The following is a 21,340-nucleotide window of genomic DNA, read 5'->3' as shown; positions in this document are numbered from 1 at the left end:
TCTATCCCCTTTCTTTTCTTATTATGTGCAGAAGGATTTTCCTTCTTGCTACACAAAGCAGCGCAAAACAGTCTCATTTGGAAAATTCAGATAAGCAGAAGATGCCCAACTATAAATCACTTGCTATTCGCTGATAATTCCATTCTATTCGGTAAAGCCTCGAAAAAAAGTTGTGCTTCTATTATAGAATTATTGAAATCTTATGAGAGCTTCAGTGGGCAAAGAGTTAATTTTAATAAATTGGCCATGTTCTTCAGTAATAACACTTCAGAGCTATTTAGAACCTCTCTAGCAGCATAGTTGAATATTTCTCATATAGGTGCACAGGATAAATATTTGGGTCTATGTTTCCTTGTCAACCACTCTAAGAAAGACACCTTCAACTCAATCAAAGATAAGGTTCTCAAAAGGACACAAGGATGGAAAAGGTACTTGTTATCTAATGCAGGTAGACAGGTATTATTCCGAGCAGTCGGTGAAGCCATACCGATATACACATTGTCATGTTTTAAACTGTCGGACAACTTGCTAAATGAAATTCACAGTATTATAATCCAGTTCTAGTGGGGGCAGCAAGGTTCTGAAAGGCGAATGGTGTGGATTAGCTAGGATAAGATGACTAAGCCTAAGAAAGAAAGCAGGCTTGGTTTTAAAGATCTCATGGCTCAAAACTTGGCTCTTTTGGATAAACAGTACTGGAAAATCGTGACTCAATCTAACTCTCTTCATTCTAGAATACTTAAAGGTAAATACTTCAGATTTAATTCTATCCTTATAGAAAAAGTAGGAACCTTACTTTCTTGGGGTTGGCAAAGTATTCTTGAAGGGAGGCAGGTTGTAGAGAAAAGCATTAGTTGGAAAGTAAGTTCTGGTAAAATTTTAATCTTCAGTGAACCATGTCTCCCTCCTCCTTATCCCTTCACTATTCCACCATCTGTGGCACTACCATCAGATAGTTACCATATGTTATGGGTGAAAGACCTATTTTTGTCAAATAAGCAGTGGAACTAAGTATTAATCTCAAATCTTTTCCTCTCCAGAAATTGCTCAGTGAATCCTTTCCATAACCCTAGAAGAAGGTGAAGACACAATTCAATGGATAATGAATAGAGCAAAAACATATGATGTTGCATCAGGGTATATGATTGCTTACTAATATTACGATACCTCCATTGAATTTCGTCCGAACTTCATGCAACAGAGGCTAGTTTGGAGCCATTTATAAAAGCTAAAAATTCCTCAAAAGATTTTGCTCTTTGCGTGGAAAACTGATGAAGGAAAATCTTTGGTTCGAAATTTTCACGAAATAATCACGTTGCAAGTATAGATCCAAACGAACAGACAACTCTCAATCAAAGTTTAATTTGTTTGTCACTTAAGTCAAACTAATAAAAATCGAGAGTGTTTAAACCTCGGGTTGTCTCTCAAAGGAATTGGAGAAAAGTGTGCATACTATTGGTTATGAGATATTTTGGGGTTTTAGAATGATGAACAAGAAAAGTAAATTGTAAGAAAGTAAAGCTAACAACTAAGATAATATAAATGCTAAAAGACACTCATGGCAATGATTAAGAGTCAAGGTTTCCTATCCTAGATCTTTGACCACAACATGGTAATTACAAATGGTTAATTATACTTAGTCATCCTCTAACATCGGAGGGTTAAGTCAAGTGGACATAATTGATCCTAAAACCAACTAACAACCCTAAATTACCAATCACACTAGACATCAATGATATCAAGGCACCTAAGTCCTCAATACCAAACCAGGAGTGCTTAAAATCTACTCCAAATCCAAACCAAGCATTTTATCAAACACTTGGAAGGCATAAAATGAAAGCATGGTAAAATTGTAATAATAATAAAATCTAAAGATAACAAATGCAAAATAACATGAAATTACATTAAATGGAAATCAAAACCAATAAGAGTTCATAAACATAAAAATGACCAAATAAAAGAAATAACATGTAAAACTAAGAGAACAAAGATGTAATAACAAGAAGTTGCAAGGAAAACTAAATCCAAACAAGTATCAAAACCTAAATCTAAGAGTAATTAACTAAATCTACCTTAGTTCTAGAGAGAAGAGAGAGCTTCTCTCTCTAGAATATAACCTAAAACATGTGTCTAAACAAAACCTAATTGCTCTCCCCTTGTTCCTTCTTGAATTTGGCCTCAAATACTTTAGAAATGAGTTGGATTTGGACTTGAAGAGGTCCAGAAATTGCCAGCCACATTTTATTTAAGTGAGTCACATGTTTCGTGACACGGGTACATGGAAGGCATGCGTACGCGTGACATGGCGAAATCTCAGGTCATGCGTACGCGCAAGGCATGCATACGCGCAACTTGGCAGAATTCCAAAACTTCATTTCCTCATGAATTCTCGACTTTTACATGCTTTTTCTTCATTTTTTCAATCCAATCATTGCCTTCTAAGTCTGAAATCACTTAACAAACACATCAAGGCATCGAATGGAATTAAAGTAAATTAAATTTGGTAAATTAAGGGCCTGAAAAGCATATTTTCAATCTTAAGTGCAAATCAGGAAGAATTCATAAAACTATGCTATTTCATTAAATAAATGTAGGAAAAGTTAATAAAATCCACCCAATTAAAGAAAATAAATACTATGAAATATGGATTTATCAAAAACCTTCCATGGTAAGCTTTTTGTTCTACTTCTCATCTACCAGCGGGTCCCATCTACTCCGCCAACTTGTCCAATCTGCAAGTTAGCTCCAGAATCACTCATGCGCTGTCTATTTTTCTGTGGAGACGCCAATCTAATGTGGAAGAAGAGTCTTTTGGCTTACCTTATTTCAGACCATAGATGTTCTTTGTTCTTTGATTGGTGGAGGGATTCAGTGTTACAAACTGGACCTCAAGGAACAAGCCCTCAAAGAGCTCGACTGATTTTTATTATAGCTTGGAATATTTGGAAGGAGAGGTGTCGGTGAGTCTTCGAGCATGTCCAAGAGCCTCCGGAAAAAGTGCTAGCAACATCGCTTAAGTTGAACCAGGAGTTATCTATTTTGCCTTATGCATAGTCCCCTAAAATTTCTTTCCTATCTACTTTTCTATGTTATTTTCTTCTTACAATTTTACCTGTTCGAGAATATTTGGGAATCTCCTTTTTCCATTTTCTTGTTCTGACTTTTGAACATTGTATTTATTTCTCTATTAAATAAAATACTACTATTATCTTTGAAAAAAAAACATAAGGTGTTTGCGGTGGAGTTATTAACACCGACATAGAGCATACAGAGAAAAGATTACAACATAAATAAGATAGGAGTTAGATGATATGATGCTAGACGACGTATATGCTAAGCATTTTCTAATGTTGAATATGTTTATGTTTTTTGGAAAGCTTTCAAGTATACTGGTGTTTCAGTGAATTTTAACTGTTGATCTTAATTATATATATTTTTTATGATTAAGATCAACGATTAAAAATCACTGAAACACCATTGTATCGGTATACTTGAAAGTTTTCCTATATTTTTATACAAATTGATATATCCTTTGCAACGTTCTAACTTGGACTAGTGTATAGTTCGACAAAGTATACGTTATAACTCAATCATTGTAACTGTTACATTACCAAATCATTCAATTAAATACATTTATTCATATTATTAACATATTGGTAACTCTCAAATAGTAATGAGACATGTTTCACTTATAAAATAACAAATACTTAAAGAGCAAAGGTATGAAAAAGAATCCATTCTTTACTTTTTATCTTTAATATTATACTTTTACACACTGACTTGAGCATTGGAGTACCTAATACAGGTATCCACCCTTTTTGTTCCACAATGACCTAGGTATAACTCATCTCACTGGAAGTCTTCGAAGAAGATTGTTGCAAAAATGAGCTATAACTATTTGGTTTTGAAGATTGTTCACTCTAGAACAATTGGCGCCCACCGTAGGGCTGAAAATTTAAAATTTTCTTTGTGCCCCAAAATTTCAAAGTGCATTCATGGCTTTTCAACCTTCTCCAACACCATCTAAACTTTTTCGGATAGTAATAGAGTTGTAACAGGCTAATCAGCATATAGCAATCGAAAATCAAAGAATGACGAACTAGATAGCTGAGCTTACCAACACTACAATATTTTTTGTCTAAAATAACCCTTATTCGAAGTAATATTTAACAAAAGTTACCTTAGATAGTCAAAAACAATATATTTGACGAGTTGTCTTTGAGTAGGACAAAGATAACAAATTTTTGGCCACCCATAAAAATAGTTCTTTAATATCTAAAACTACATTTACAAAATGTTGTAATATAAAAACTTTAAGATAACATGTTTAAATAAAAATACAATATTTTATAAAAGTTTTCAAAAAAACTGAACAAATAACATTTACAAAAAGCTTCCTAAAATTATTCATAGTTAAAAATTTTAGAGGGAAGTTTTTAATTATATTCCCACCTATTTTTTTCTCCAAATAACTTCAAAAAAAAAAGATTTGAATCATCATCAATTTATTTGAATAACCAATATACCCTAAGCCCTAACGTAACCCACGCACACACCCTTTCCCCACTGCCAGCTCCAATTGGCGAACCTAACGGTGACAACAGCTTGACACGCAGTGCTTTCCTCCATAGCGACAGCGCAGTGCTCTTCTTCATGCACGCTTATCCACGGCCATGGCGCAGTGTGTAACAGCCCAGATCACCCGCTAGCATGATATTGTCCGCTTTGGCACACAAGGCCTCACGGTTTTGTCTTTAACGATAGGGATGATAGCCTAAGCCCCCCACACTCACTCGTCAAAACGGGTCATGTTAGGGAGAGGTATCCACACCCTTATAAGGCATGCTTCGTTCCCCTCTCCAACCGATGTGGGCCTTACAATCCACCCCCCTAAGGGAGCCCAGCGCCCTCGCTGGCACATCGATCCGGGTTCTGGCTCTGATACCATGTGTAACAGCCCAGACCACCCCGCTAGCATGATATTGTCCGCTTTGGCACACAAGGCCTCACGGTTTTGCCTTTGACGATAGGGATGATAGCCAAAGCCCCCCACACTCACTCGTCAAAACGCGTCATGTTAGGGAGAGGTATCCACACCTTTATAAGGCATGCTTCGTTTCCCTCTCCAACCGATGTGGGCCTTACACAGTGCGCTCCTCATTCTGCGCCGAACCACCACCACTGAGAAACCCCTCTCCCTTCTCTTTTCCTTCTTCCTCTTTTCTCTTTTCTCGCCTCAACCTCTTCGTGAACCAGAGATGTAGAACTGTAGCAACCTCTACTCCTCTAGCGAGCACTAATACATTTCGGCAACCACCCTTTTGCTGTTCTATTACTCTGGTAACACTACAGTGCAGTTGTAACCTCCTCATCACTGCCTTCTTATTTCCCTGTTCACCAATTTTCAGGTTTTTGGAAAAACTTATTTTGCTATTCTCTGATTTAATTCATTATAATTTAGTTAGATTTTAATTCTTACTTAGTAATTTTTTTTAGTCAAACTAGTTTTTGCTGATTAGGTTAATTTAGATTAAAATTAAGATTCTCTTATCAGCATTTATCTTAGTTCATAGGTAATTAAGCATGCTATTATGATTTTTGAGTCTGGAATTTCAATTTATTTAAACTGGCTTGATTATTTTTTCTTGAATTTTAGGTTTTTCACGGCTTTTCCACCGAGGTGCGATTCTTGGCACTGGTTGTTATTGATTCAGCAATCTCTGGTTCTCTAAATTGATTTTGGTATTTTTCTCCTTTGATTTTTTCATTTTTAATGTAAATTACAAAATGATTAATTTTTGTAATTCAATGAGGTAACTAGTTTAGATATAATCGATTATTTTTTGTTTGTTTGTTTGTTCTATTGGCCACTTTGATTAAGTTAAATAGTTTATAGAGAATAATGTAATTTTTATTCTTTACTCCTTTATAGAGAAAGATTGCTTCAGAGGAGTTTGAGGAACATTCACTACAAAAAAATATAGAGTACTGTCGAAATTACTGTCAGAAAAACGAATAACATCTGACGCTAAAATGTTTATTGTTGGATTTTGCGTCGGTAGTTATTCGATGGAATAAACCTTGCCAGTAACATATTACTGGCAGATTTTTTGCGTCTGACAGTAATTTTCATCGGATTTAGTGACGAAAAATAGACAGTAAGAAAATGGAATCTTTTGAACGTTACCACCGAAAAATATCCGATGGTAACATTGTTCCCATATCACATGTCTCCGCGCTATTTTACCGGAGGATTAATTTAACGGTAATGCGGACGAAATTTTTTAAAAGAAATTATTTAAAAAAATTGACTAAGCTGTTACCATCGGTATATTCCGACGGTAGTCTTTTTTATTTTTTCTAATAATATTTTTTCGTCCATCTATAATGTACTCTGATAATTAATAATTGAAACAATGCTTTAAAGCTGATGTGAAATATCAAACATATAAATTAATAATACGTAATGATGGTAATTGAAATATCTGAAACAATACTAATTATATTACATTCTTTTTAAAGTTTGGTAAAGAAGTACATATCATCGAACTATATTTACATGAACCCTATTTAGATTCTTCATTTTCTTCCTTTGGTTCACCATTCTCTTCTTTCGAGGTAGTTTCTGATCATCGAACTCGTCTTCCTCTTCTTCGTCACCATCTACCCCGTCTTCTTCTTGAAGATCGTGGTCTTCTGGGGATAGTGCGTCGACATCTTTTCAAGGTTAATGATGTCATCATCCATAACAGCTGACCTAAGGGTGATCAACTCTCCGGTATCAACCACCTTTTTTGAAAGAGTTGTGTCATCAATCTGCTAAGGTTTCTGACCCTCTGTGCCCTCAATTTGAGTTTTGTTCTTCACGGTGTACTTGAATGAACCAATCATCCTCTTAAATGGGTACATCCACCAAAATTAGACTGGCCTATATAGTATTTCTTCATACAGTAGGTGGATTTCTAAGTGTTTCATAACATCAAAAAAGGATGAAGGGAATATCTTCTCTAGCTTACAGAGTATGATGGGAATGTTCTTGTCCATGACTGTGAGATCATTAATGCTAAGTTTTGTAGCACATAAGTCCCTAAAAAACTCACTTATTTCTGTGAAGGGTTTCCAAATGTTGGTTGGAAGTTCTCTGAACATGACAGAAATTAAAGACTCTATGAAGATGTGACAATCATGACTCTTCAATCCAGGAAGCCTACCCTATGATACGTTTGTACACCTGCTCAAGTTAGAGGCATAACTATCAAGAAACCTCAATTTACTTACAAATATTTTATCTCTGGTCCTTTGTTAAAGCAAACACCGCCTTTGGTTTAGTCTGCCACCCATTCTCAAGTCTCTTTGTGTTAAGATTTGGCAGCCTGCAAATGACCACCAAGTCTAACCTAGCCTTATCGTTATCCTTTACTCTTTCATCGTCCATTACTGTGTGCATGATATTATCAAACATGTTTATTTCAATGTGCATCACATCAAGACAATGTCAAATCAAGTTGTCTTTCCAATAAGGTAACTCCCAAAATATACTCTGTTTAGTCCAATTATTCTCCCTACCATATCCCGGAAGTCTCAAACCTACACCGTTATCGATTATCCTTGGGATTCTACTAACACGATGCCAAACTTGCCTACCACCCAACCTCACGAGTGCTTCTTGTTGTTCAGTTTTATTCTTTTTGAATTAGTCCTTGTTACGCCAAAAAGGATGATCTATGTCGAGGAATCTTCGATGGCAATCAAACCATTCTTATCTCCATTCATCAACCAAAATGCCTTTGTATCCTCCATACAAAAGGAATATGCTATTTTTTCCTGAGGACCAACCTGACAACATCCCATATGCAAAAAAGTTGTTAATAGTCTACATCAATGCATCATGCAGTTGAAAGTTTGTCTTCATCGAAATATCATACGTTTTTACACCATTAATCTACAACTCCTTTAACTCATCCACCATGGGGTGCAAGAAGACATCTATTTTGGCTTTTGGATTGCTAGGACCAAGTATGATGCAAGTTAAGAACAAGTGTAAGAATAAAAAATAATTAATCAATTAATTAACGTAAAATAATAATAAATTAATTGTCCAAAAATAGGTCGAAATTTTCTAAGTCTTAATTTTAAAATTTGGATGTGAGATTTGAATTTAGTAGAATTTTTTGAGCTAAAAAATGTAATTTTCTGTGGAAAATTGTGTAAAAACGCATACTGATAAATTAGTAGGTAGTACCGGCTTAAGTCTATCTATTATTGAATGAAAGTAATAAAAATGGTAGAAAAACTTAGAAAAATAATTAAAGTTAAAAATTGGGCGCTAATTCTAAAGGTTTGGCTCAAAGTTGGGCCAAAATCACTAATGGATTAGACCGGGCCCAAGTTGGGCCTAAGCCCAACACTTAAATGAAGCCAATTCAGCCTCATTTACTAACATAACACAACCGTAGCATCTGGTGAGAAGAAGAGAGAATACACTATTCATCATCTCCTTTAATCGCTTATAACTCGAGCTACGGTGCTTCGATTCATGTGCTGTTTGCGGCAACGCGAAGCTCTTGCCGAACCCATCAGTTCTAACCAACTTTTGCTGGTAAGTTTTTGAGTTTTGTACCCCCATTCTCTCCCCTAAGTGAATTTCAAATTTGAGATTTGGTTTTTGAGTGAATTTTTGTGATTTGGTTGTTTAGGTGCCAACCAATAGTGAGGAATCATTGGGTTTCATCCCCAATTTCTATAATTAAAGTAAGATTTCTCAAAACCCCTTATTGTTTAGTATATTGTGAATTCTAGGTATTGATGTTAGTGATATTGGTATGTATAGCTTTATATTTGGCGGTTTGGGAGTGGTGTTGGTGATTGCAAGCTTATTGGAAATCAAATTTGGTGTTTTGTGCATATTAGAAATCGGCCAAGGTATGGTTTCTGTTTTCTCTATGTAATATGTAATGTTTTGTGAATATTAGGCTAGTGGACCATAGGATAGGTTTAGATTATTGATAATGTATGATGATTATTGATAATTGCGATGAATTGGTGAATTATGATGGTAATTGTTAATGTTTGATGATAAAGGTTGATGATGATATTGGGTATTGAATCTTGTAGTTGATGTTGATATTGAATGGTGGAGAATGATGTTCATGACGGAATTGTGGTTGAAATCTTAAATTAGGAATTGTGGATTTTGTTGAATTATGGTGGAAGGAAGTGGAAAAATTGAGTGAAATAAGTGTTGAATTGATTGAAATGAAATGGAATGGTAAATTATTGTATGTGGCAGTATTTTGTGATGACATTAAAGAGGTTTTGATTTGGTTTGGTTTTGGAATTTGGAAACTAGAGAACTTTGATGATTTTGTGTAAAATTTATTTTTTATGAACAAATTTTGGCGAGTCATAACGTGGCCTCCGGATCCCTGTTTTTTATGAAACTAGCTTTCTATGAAAGTTGGGTCTGAGAGCTTTAATATGTTTGAAGAACAAACGAGAAATGTTTTAAAACGATGAAGTTATGCATGTTTGAAATTTGGTACAAAAATTTGAAATTCTGCAACTTTAAATTTTTTCTATGTCTGGTAAGGATTGCATATGCGACACAGTGCACGCTACACAGACATTCCCTACTGTCTGGGAATCTTCCGTATGCGGGCACTGCATACATATGCAGAAGTTCAATTTTTTACCCATGCGTACTCGAGTTTTTCACACGCGATGCAAGCATTCCAATCTATTTTGGATACTCGCATACGCGAGCAAGGTGCCTTATATGCAGATGACCCAAATTTCAAGGCATGCATACGCGGGACCGAGGTTCGCTTACGCGAGAATCCTGTTTTGCTAAAAACATTATTTTCTTCACTTTTCAAGGGTTCTCTAACCTTCCAAACTTCTTTATCTACTGTTTAAGATTGCTAACTAGTAATTAGGCCCTAAGACTGATAGAGATGGGTTAGTGCTTTAATTGGTAAATTTCTGTATGAGTTTAGAAGATGGAGACTTAGGTTTTTGAAGTTGTGGGTGAACAGGTGAAGCGCTATATGGGTGATGACTTTGAGAACTTGAGTGTTGATGATTAACTTATGGAATCAAGGACTAATGATGGTTATGACAAGTTTGGGACTCGAAAAGGAATGAGTATGGTTAATGAGACTGATGACTTGATGTTGGTTTTGATTGAAAGGCAATCTGTAATTTTTAAGAGTGAGTCGGACACTAAATCCTTGGAAAAGTGAGCTGGGCACTATATCCCTGGATAATGTGAGGTCTATGGCTGAGTGTCCCGCTCATATACTTTCTTATCGCAAGAGTGAGCCGGGCACTATATCCTTGCGGGTACCATTTATATTCGTGACCGAAAGCGACATTCCCGTGGAAATTTGTCGGGTTGGCAATTGAACCGACAATGTGATATCACAGCCAATAGGACAGGCATTCATCATGTGTATTTTCTATCTGTTTGATTGCTTTGTCTACTTGCACCCTATGCTTAATTGTATAACATATTTAACTGCTTCTTGATTTACTTGCCATATGTGAACATTACTTGTGTATTACTTGCATGTATTACTTGTGTCTTCTACTGGGATTTAGGAGGTTCGGTAGGCGGTGAAGATGGGATCACAAGAAGGTTAGGCTGGTGAAGGCTGTGGGACAGCGACATTAAGATTAGTTTAGAAATTCCCTAAGATAGACAACCCATTTAAGGACTTCATTAAATTGTCTTATAAGTTTGAATCTATGATTGATATGAAGTTCTAGGATTGCCTTTAGTGTCCCGAAACCTTATATCTTACATTACTGGGCACTGTTACCATACTGAGAACCTCCAGTTCTCATACCATATGCTGTTGTTTTTTCAGATGCAGGTCGCAACCTACCTCAGTGAGTTGCAAGATGGTGACAAAGCAGTGGATCTCTTGATATCTCTTTTGTGTATTTTGGATATTTTGTTGTAGACTCTCTCTATCTTTTGTATTTTGTATTTTGGTTGTCTTTATATTGATTATTATTGTATTATGTCTTATGTTGCATCTTATGCCTTTATGGTTTTAGTTCTCGTGTGAATACTACGCACTTTTCTGTTTCTATTTTGAGCTATAATTCTTCATCGGGCTCCTCATATTATTATTCCTTTCTATTTATATATTATTGTCTAAGCCTTAGAACTATCATGTCACTTTGTTATCCTTTTCTTTACAACATGTGGTAAGGCTTAGGGTAATTAGGGAGTTACAACACGTATGGGTCCTTCATGCACATTTTGGGACTCAGGTTATAAGGTGTCATGACTACATGCCAACAAGAGTACGCATTACCAAAATTGGAATCCGATGCGAACCCGTAAGAGTACAAAGCTAGTCTAACATTTCTAAACACGCTCGCAAATCTAGGATGAACCCGATCAAAATACTTCCAAGCTTTTCCGAGTGACGGATGCATCATGATTCCATCATCTCTCTTGTTGTTACTATTCCAGGTCATGTGAGGGTCCGAACTCATGCATACAATCATTTCAGCCTAGGGATTAAGGAAAAGTAGTGCATCCATTTCATTGAAATTCTCTTTTACTGGCATTTAGCAATCTGTTCACTCTTGACTTGGAACCTCGGTGATCTACAAAATCTGCATTCAGTTAGGTTTGCATCCCTTTTGTAATACAGAATACAACCATTCAAATAACAATCAATTTTCACTGAATTTAGACCCAATTTTGAATCTAGCTTTTTTGCTTCGTAGTGGTTTCAAGGGATAACAGTGGACTTGACAAGTACCAGTTCGTTACAAAGGGTGGCCCACTTTTCAAAAGACTCTTGGGTATGATTTGACTCAGACTTAATACTCATCATTCTAGCACATACAGACAACTTTGAATGAATGCACCCCTCGAACAAAGGTTTTGTAGCAGATTCTAGTAGATGTTAAAATCTCTTTGCCCCTGGGTTAGACTCTTGTTCAACCTCATCAAATTCCGTAACACCTATTGCATCAAACACCATCTCGTTGCATCTCTTTTAGTTACCCTCCCAAGTCATTTCTTCCATGTTTAGTTCTCTCACCACCCGAACCTTCGTTGATCGACAATCAGATCTATTCAAATTAGAGACAGGTCAGTTAATTTCTTGCTCGTCCACTTCTCTATTTTTTGTCCACATCCAATATCCATCCTTGAACTCGTTACAGTAGAGGTGAATCATTATATCTACAGGTCTTAACTTAGTCAGCTGTCATTTTTGACACGGACACCTAGATACCCCTTCAGACCTAAATGGTTCCATGATGAAGACATACACAACAAACACGTTGACTCCCCCCTAAAAGAATTCAGGTTTTTAACCCCCGACCACCGTTATCCTTTTCATACATTCATAGACGATGACTTGGAATCATATTGTATTGTACAACCTAGAATTCAACGAACAACACAAATTATTAAATTTTTTAGAAAATTCGACAGAGTGTATCCTATATTTAGAATCTCCTGCCAAATATAATTATCATTTTCTGACAAACCAAACATGTTTTAGACAATTAAAATGATAATTCGGCAGAACTTCTCCTTAATCCAAAGACATCCATTAAATAAATAAAACAATTTTCACAGAGAAAATAGCTACAGGCATAAATCATAACATACACACATTAAATAAAATATTAAATCCTAACCATTCTAGTGCGCAATCCCTTATAACTCCACAATTTTCCAGCAATCAAGGATTTCGAGAAGGCACCACTACGCGACCTTCTCTCACTTCCGTCATAAAATTCTATCCTAGGAAAAGTAAGTCCAACATAAAATTTAAATAATTCATTATATTCAGAGATAGAAAACCAACCTAGAATATTACTGCACAAACAACAGAAAAAGCAAACTCCAACTAACATCAGGGAAAATAGCACTGTCCTAATAAAAAGGACAACATATTAAATTCACAAGTTAAAACTGATTCAAAAACTAATTCAAAAGAATAAGTAAAACTCATTATTCTAATTAACTAAAACTTAATTCTAATTTCTTCAAACTAACAACAAGCATCACAAAAATAAGCGACATAAGTTTAATGCAATTGAAAGAAACTCATTCACTAAACTCAACTAAAATCTTCCAATAACTCAGGCACTCTTAATCTCACCTTACTTAACCTACTCTAACATTATTTAATTTTTATATCCATTAAATTAACATGGCAAATCCTAATCACACACTTCATTAAATAAATTTAACCAAAACCCTAACAAAATGATAAAGTCAGAAATTAATATATAAAAATAAAATAAGCATACAAACAATAGATCTAATGATAGTGGTTGCAAGGTCTCTTTAATGTGGTGGTGACAAAGGCAATAATGACGGCGACGTGAACGGTGTAAACCCCATAAAATTAACGAATAATTAGTCAATAAATTAATTTTTAATAAAAAATTAGAAATATGAATTTTATAGTTTAATGAGATAGAGATAATTAAAATAAAAATTTTAACACTAATTTTAAAGAATTTGGGCCCAAGGCCCAATCCACACTCCACTAACACAATGAGCTTTAGCTCATTCCTCCCCAAATTAAGAGAAGCACGTTGCTGGGGGGAAGAACAAGGGAAAGAAACTCAAACCCTTGGATTTCATTTAATCTTCCATAACTTCTCGCTCCGAGGTCCAATCGCCGCACCGTTTATGGCCACGCATCCGTGACGTTGAGCTCTACAAAGCCCAATGCTTAATTAGGTGAGGAACTCTCAATCTCACTTTCAGTTTATTCTTCCCCTAATTTTTAAAATTTGAGCCATTGGAGTATTGAAATTTGATGATTTTGGTGTTTAGGGTCATGCTATCTTGAGAAAACCGTTTAATTGTCCCATTGGTGCTTGGGTAAAGTGAAGATTCTTGAACCCTAGTAAATTTCTTGACTAATAGTACTTGAATATTAAGATTGGTATATTTGAATGTGGGAATGTGAATTAGGTAGTGTATATATGTGAAATGGAGCTTAATTGTGAATGTTGGATGCTTGGCGTAGAGCCTTGGGTGCTGTTAGCTTGAGGATTGAGAACCTTGGGGCTGGGTTTTGTGCCAACTTGTGGTGTCCTTGACTTAGGAGAGAAATCGGCCAACGTATGGTTTTGGTTTCTTGTATTTAATATATAATGTCTTGTGAAAACTTAGGCTAGACGACCTAGGATAAGTTGAATTATGAATTTGGAACTTGATTGGTAGTATAGTTGATGATGTGTGTTGCGTTGATGAGGCATGATAAATTGAATAAATTATGATATGAATGTAGTTGGTTTAGTGAGATTAGTTCATGAATGATGATGTTGATGGTGATATATGATTACATTTGATGTGGATATATGAATGTTGATTATTGTATTAGTATAATTGAAAATGTTGATTATTGAAAGTGTCAGAGTTCTAAGATTGCCTCTGGCTTTCCCGGGACCTTATATCTTATGTATGCGGCACCATTACCATGCTGATAACTCCTGGTTCTCATTCCATATGGATATTTGTGTTTTCAGATGCAGGTCGAGAGACACCTTGCTAGGCGTCTAGAGTTCTCTGCAGCGAAGTGGCTTTTGGGATATTATGTTTTATTCTATTTAGGCATGTATATATGTATAGAACTCTCCTTATGTATATATGTTTTGCTTTTGCACCTCATACAGATTTAAGGAGAACTAGGGATTCTCCAGCTAGCCTTAGCTTTGCAGGCTGAGTTTGGGGCTTGAGTATTTTGTAACCTTGACTCTCTACTTTCCTCGTTTATATATTTATGTTTGTGTTCCTATTCTTTCTTCGTACGCAAGTAAACGTTATTCCTGAGCTTTGCGCTTTTACTTTTGCAGTTTTGCTTTAACTATTCCTTCAAGGCTCCTCATATATCACTTTCTTTTATTTTAGAGGTCGTAATACCGCATCACCTCTGTTTTATGACTTAAGCGTAAAGTGCTGTGTGGTAGGGTGTTACAAATAGCAACCACGTCAGAGGATGTGGCAGGGACAATAGCAGCAGTAGAATCGACGGCGACGATGATGACAAGCTCCCAACAAACTTTCAGCGGTGGCAATGATCATAGTTCGATGGCGAGGGAGAGAGAAGACGAGGAGAGAGAAAGAGAGAAAAGAGAGAGAGAGTTTGGACAAGAAAGGGAGAAGGGTTCTGCATTTGAATTTTAATCCAATTTTACTGTCAGATTTATTGTCGGATTTTTTCAATGTTAAATTACCAAAATGATGCGTTTCATTAAATTGTTATACCGGTGGAATATACCGACAGAAAATCTGACGGTAAAATTGGCACTGGTGAGTTATATTTTTGCACCAATAATTACCATCGGCTTTAGAGACGAAAAATCTCTTCTGATGGTAAACTTTTATGGTGACGAATTTATCCTCCTTTTCGTCAAAAAATCTGACAGTAAATCTGCCGATACAAATTGACGCTAAATCCGACGGTAATTCCGATGGTACTCAATGTTTTTCTTGTAGTGATTGGTGCACATTCTAAGACTTGAAGATTGCAATTTGTTGAGCCATGACCCCGTAAGTTTTTTTTATCTTGCTTATACTTGAATGCTTTCATACATATATTATGTACCTTTGTGCAGTTTTTTTCATATTGAAAGTCTTTTGATTTTTACTCTACTTTTGGATAACTAATATAATTCTTTCTTAATTTTAATAATAATATTATTGTGTGCCACTTAATGAATTTATATACTTAATATACATGAATATTATTATTTACATGCTTAGTTAAATAGTAGTAACAATATATGAATAATTAGGTTTTTTCAAGACTTAGAAAAATATTAGATGAGTTTAGCGAGAAATAAAGTTGAGTTTAGTGACAGTGTCAATGATTTTTTAAACTTTGCTTACTCTATTGGAAATCTACAAGGAGGGAAAATCTTATACCCTTGTGCAAAGTGTTATAATTTTTTGTGGCATCAAAGGCAAAAAATCATATCTATTTCATTGCCTTTGGATTTGTTAATGGTTATACAAGATGGATTTATCATGGGAAAAGCGTAGTTGGCATGGGTGTTGATAGTGATAGCGATAGTGATAGTGATAGTGATAGTGAGAGTGAGACTAACTAGTATGACAACATGGAGGCCTTGTTGAACGATAGATTTAGGGATGTGGCACAAGCAGAAGGCACTACAACAAATAAGGGCTTTCGCAACGGTCAAAAACCTTTGCCATAGATCGGAAAACCATTCCTAAAACTTTAGGCAATGCTTTGGCAAAGGTTTTTCACCTGTGGTATATGCGGCCGTTACTAATGCTCAAAGGCAACGGTTTTTTATCTAAAGCAACGGCAACTAAAAAATTGTTGCCATAGTTACTAGCATAGACAACGGTTTTAACAACAATTTTTAAAGAACGGTTTAGAACCGTTACTGAATAGGCAACGGTTTAAAACCGTTGTCTTTTATGATGTAACGGTTTAAAACCATAACTGAATAGGCAACGGTTTTAAGCTGTTGTAGTTTTGTTATTCACAAAGACAATGGTTTAAAAGCGTTGCCTTTGGTGTTTCTTTTTGCAACAGTTTTAATTGCATGCCATTTTGTAGTTGTCTTTGACAACAGTTTTAACACCATTGTCTTTTGTGACTTTTCACAACGGTTTTTTGTAATTATATAATTCTTTATTTACAATAGTTTTGTCATGTTGCATTGAAATTAGTTCCAACTATTTTAATTTAGTGTCGATAAATAAGTTTAACTATTTGAATCAAATCACTAAAAAAACTAATTGAACATTTACCATTAAATTTGATTTACAGACAAATTTTTGTGTCACTGAAGTTTGATTAAAGAAAAATATACATAATAAAAAAAAGTAATAGTCATTGCTTTGCATCATTTTACAACTTAAAATGCACCAAACTAAATTCAAATCCAAATTAGAATCAATTAATTCATTATTTGCACACTCAAAAAACTTAAAAGTTTAAAATCTATACACGTTGACACTAGCTAAGCCATTACCGACTAAGAACCTGCTGCAGCAAGTAGCATTCTCAATCAACATGTAACTGCGAAAGTAATTAAAAGAACATTGATTAGCATCAAACAAAATGCAAACTATAAGAAGCAAAGAAGAGAAACATGCAACACAAAGCATACCACAACTTTGATATTCAGCAACATCGTTTGCTCTCTCTTTATCTATTGAGGAACTCCTAAGGACTTGGCTCTTAGAAGAGTCGCAGAATTTGTTTCCAAGTCTGCTGCCACCGAGAATGTCCTCAGCTAAGTCATCAAACAAATTTTGTCCCTAAATATTTACCATGATTTAAATACTCATTTTGTGAAACACTAAGACATCCATTGAGATAATCAACCAACTAGAAATTAAACCAACTAGCAATTAAGAAACAAAATAAACCAACTAGCAATTAAGAAATAACCATTAACATTAACATATGCTCAATAAAACAACTTAGCTTAATTTCAAACTAAATTGAATTAAAACAAAACTTCTAACTTAACTTTTTACACAGAGAGAACATGTTCAACTAAATGACTCTTTTAATTTCAAACTAAATTGAATTAAAACAAAAGTTCTATGCTTAACTTTTTACACAGAGAACATATTCATCTAAATGACTCTTTGATTTATAATAGAAAATAAGCTTAATCCAAACGAATACCGTAACCGAACCTCAGCAGACCAAGTGGGGGACATCGTAGCAGACGCAAGCGGAGAGGAGAGCACGGAACAACAATGGATTACAAAGCAGTAACCGATGACGACACGGAACTATTTTCTCCTAACATTGCTTAGAACAAAATCTCATTAAAGAGTAAAAATCAATCAACAAAGTAACTAATGACAAAACAAGGTCTACCTGTTTTGTTCTCAATTGCAAATGACAGGATTTAACATACCTAACCTAACCCAACCCTCTTTTCATGAATTGAAAGAAATGTTGGAGACTTGGGAGTACATAATGGTTTTAATATCACATCAAGATTAACATAGGAATTCTACAGCCACTGTAGTTCATACCAAAGACATAGGCAAACTAAAGCGAACCATCGCACAGACCAAGTTGCAAATCATAATGGTAGGAAATGTATAAAATATCCAAAATAAAATAAAGTGAACCATCAATACTAACTGCATTTTGTTTTTGGGGATAAAATAACTGGATTTTTTTGTTAACATGCTATATTCATGTATCTTATTTTCATGTAGCCATCAACATTTGACTAGAGCAGAGAAAGCATCACCTCAGCCACAAGAGTAACTTTTGTCACAGGTGAGCATAACTCCAAAGGGTCATCTTTTGATGCATAAGCCTTTGCTTTTTGAACATCAATTAATCTCCGTAAGACCTATCAGTACACGTAAATCCATATCAAAATGCCATATATCTACATGAAAGATTTAACATGATAGACTATTAAATTATCAAGTAAATGTTTCTAATTTATAACCTTTACTATGTACTTAGAAGTATCATAACAATACCTGCTCTAATTTGAAGTTTGAAACAATAGCACATTCAAAAAATTCTCAAAGTAATTCCTTTGTAATTAGTTAAGCTAAAATCAAATAACTAGAAAAGCTAAATGATATCCTTAAAAAGAATCATGCATTTGGTTCCAAACAGCAGTAAAAAGCTTTTAAGAATAAACTACAAACCAGCTTAACTTTATCAAGATGAAGCGCAGCCCTTTCATACTCTTTCATCAATGTCCTAAAAGGAGAAGATCAATTGAATATGTTCAGCATAGTGCTTAAAATAAAATGTTTTATCTGACCCCTAGAATATCAAAATATATACTTGCACATTCCAACTACAAATCTTCTTAAACTCTAGTTGAATTGGAAACTTAAAAGAAAACAATGAATACTACTAGTAATTCACAAAATAGGCACCTTTTACACATAGCAGAAATAGTTATAGGCAGAATATAACTCAATTTAACAGTACTTACTATAATAAGATCTATAATCCCTATGAGAGGACTCGAATCCATTTACAAACTCCAAAGTGGAAGCCACAAAAAATATAACGTAGCCCATAATTCTTTAAGTCAAGTCTGATACCTTACATCATAATAAAGAAAAGTTTAATCCATGAACTATCTTCAAAGAAATAAAAATAAAAAAGGCATGGTAAATTTGGCAAAGATTTCATCAATATAGAAGTCATAGTATTATACATAACCAAGCCTTAAAATTATCATACTTCACATCGGAAGAACAAAGTAAGAAGTCTAGTTTCTTTTGATTACCTTCAGCTCCTTCTCAGAAGCAATGTCATGAGCCAATAATAGCTTCCTCACTCTCTCAATTGGATCACGCTCCTATAATCATATTAACCAAGAGAAAAATTTGAGAAAGAACTCCATGATATTAAAATAACAGCACATTATATGGTTTGCTCAGTAGTGTGACAAACTTGTCTCTCATTGGAAATCTTGTCACATGTACGGTATGTGCTGCCAGGATCAGACATAGAGTGCCCGTGGTATCTATAGGTGTCCATTTCAAGAATCTTTACAAAATAATCAAGAATACAAGAAAGCAATCAGAGTAAAGCAAATACCAAACTTTGATAATTTAATCAAAACTACACAAATGCTAGAAAGTATTAAAGTTAATGCAATCCTATATGCAGCACTTGGGTTGAGAAAGCCCAATCTTACCTTATATACACAAGTAAGCTTTAATTCAGAGATCAATACGTACATCCATGTCTGATGGCTACAAAATTTTCATGGTTAATTCGATACCACTTATAAGTTCTTTCAGAGATCTAGTTAGCAAATCAAAATCATAACAGTATTATAACAAATTAATATTAAAATCAAAACAAAATCAAAGCAGCATTTCCAGAGAACCAGTTACATACTAAATCAATATTAAAATCAAAATAAAATCACAACAGCATTTCCAAATTACCAGTTACCAAATCAACATCAGAACAACATTATACCAAATCAACATTAAAATCAATATTAGGCGACAGCAAAGTAACTTGCAGCAACAGCTTCGGTTAACATAAACACTTTAACAATAACCCTCACAGCAACAACGGGATAACTTAGGTGAGCAAAGAGAAATCAGAAACAGGGTAAAGCTCACCAGTACAGTGGCGAGTTGCAGCTGAAACAGAGTGGCGATCCAAATACCAACGGCGGCGCACAGCTCAACAGCGACGGCGAACCCAACCCCGCCAGCGACGGCTTGGCAGCAACAGAGGCAACCTCCTCCTCCCACATCGTGTTTCTTTCTCCGCGCGAACCCTTTCTTTCTCTTCGAGCTCTTTAGTGGCAGCAGTGATGGGAGGTGCGACGGCGACGACGAGCTCGACGGTCAGGACCTTCAGCGGTGGTGATGGAGTCCTCGACGATGGTGGCTACTCCTCTCTCGTGCACACTCTTCTCCGTCTCCACACCCTCCGGTTCGCGCGACAATGGCGGCGGCTCCATGGAACGGCGGCGGCAGGCGGGTTGTTTGATAAACAATTGTTGTAATGGTTATAAAACCGTTCTTTAAAATAGTCAAAGAGAACGGTTTTATTTTGTTGCTATAACGTAATGAAAAATTGAACTTCAACAGCAACACTGTAAAAACCATTGTCTAAGACCATCTAATAGAACGGTTTTAAAGTGTAGCATTTTAGCAACGGTTTTTATGCGTTCTTTTTGTACAATTATTTAAACAACAATAAAAAACCGTTGCTTAAAAATAAATCATGGTAACGGTTATAAAACCGTTCTTTAAAATAGTCAAAGAGAACGGTTTTAATTTGTTGCTATAAAATAATGAAAAATTGAATTTAATAGTAACACTACAAAAAACCGTTGTCTAAAACTATCTAAGAGAACGGTTTTAAGGCGTTGCAAAATTTGGCGTTGCTAAAGGCCATATTTGTTGTAGTGAGGAATAAAAGAATGTATGAATGAAGATGCAAAGAAATTCTATAACTTGGTTGAAGAGGCTAGCAAAGAACTATATCTCAGTTGCAAGAAATTTTCTATGTTGTCTTTCGCCATCCGACTATACTTGTTAAAGTGTCAACATGGATGGAGTAATGCCTCTTTTACTTCTCTCTTGGATTTGCTAAAAGAGGCTATTCCTGACTTGAATATTCCTACTTCTTTTAATAAAGCCAAGACTATAATGAGTAGGTCTTGACTATAAAAAGATTAACGCATGTCCAAACGATTGAATGCTATATTGGAAAGAGCACGAGAAGGACACATCTTGTCATGAATGTGGCGCCTCTCGTTGGATTGTGAATCCTATAGTTGAAGCTGATGTTCTACCTTTAAAAAAATCTCACAATGTTCCTGCGAAGATGTT

At 35.2% G+C, this 21,340-nt stretch overlaps 1 protein-coding gene across 7 annotated transcripts; it reads right to left on the bottom strand.

Annotated features, from left to right (window-relative positions):
* Positions 16,843-20,479, bottom strand: LOC107630310. Of its 7 annotated transcripts, none has more exons than XR_002361258.1 (7): positions 20,117-20,479; positions 19,678-19,735; positions 19,431-19,526; positions 19,264-19,335; positions 18,668-18,722; positions 18,253-18,357; positions 17,235-17,293 (listed from the first exon to the last, which is right to left on the bottom strand). XR_002361258.1 is itself a non-coding variant. In XM_016333405.2 (6 exons), exons 1-6 carry the CDS (start codon positions 20,251-20,253, stop codon positions 17,041-17,043), a joined length of 525 nt encoding a protein of 174 aa, XP_016188891.1. In that variant the 5' UTR covers positions 20,254-20,479; the 3' UTR covers positions 16,843-17,040. The 7 variants fall into 7 exon arrangements, 3 of the variants coding, with proteins under 3 accessions (XP_016188891.1, XP_020976947.1, XP_020976950.1); XR_002361260.1 differs by having other exon boundaries at positions 18,677-18,722; XR_002361263.1 differs by lacking the exon at positions 17,235-17,293 and adding an exon at positions 18,964-19,075 and having other exon boundaries at positions 17,908-18,357.

This window comes from Arachis ipaensis, chromosome B01, assembly GCF_000816755.2.
Source record: "Arachis ipaensis cultivar K30076 chromosome B01, Araip1.1, whole genome shotgun sequence".
Taxonomy (NCBI): Eukaryota; Viridiplantae; Streptophyta; class Magnoliopsida; order Fabales; family Fabaceae; genus Arachis; species Arachis ipaensis.
The sequence above is the reverse complement of the archived record's forward strand: the minus strand, read 5'-3'. Positions and strand labels throughout refer to the sequence as shown.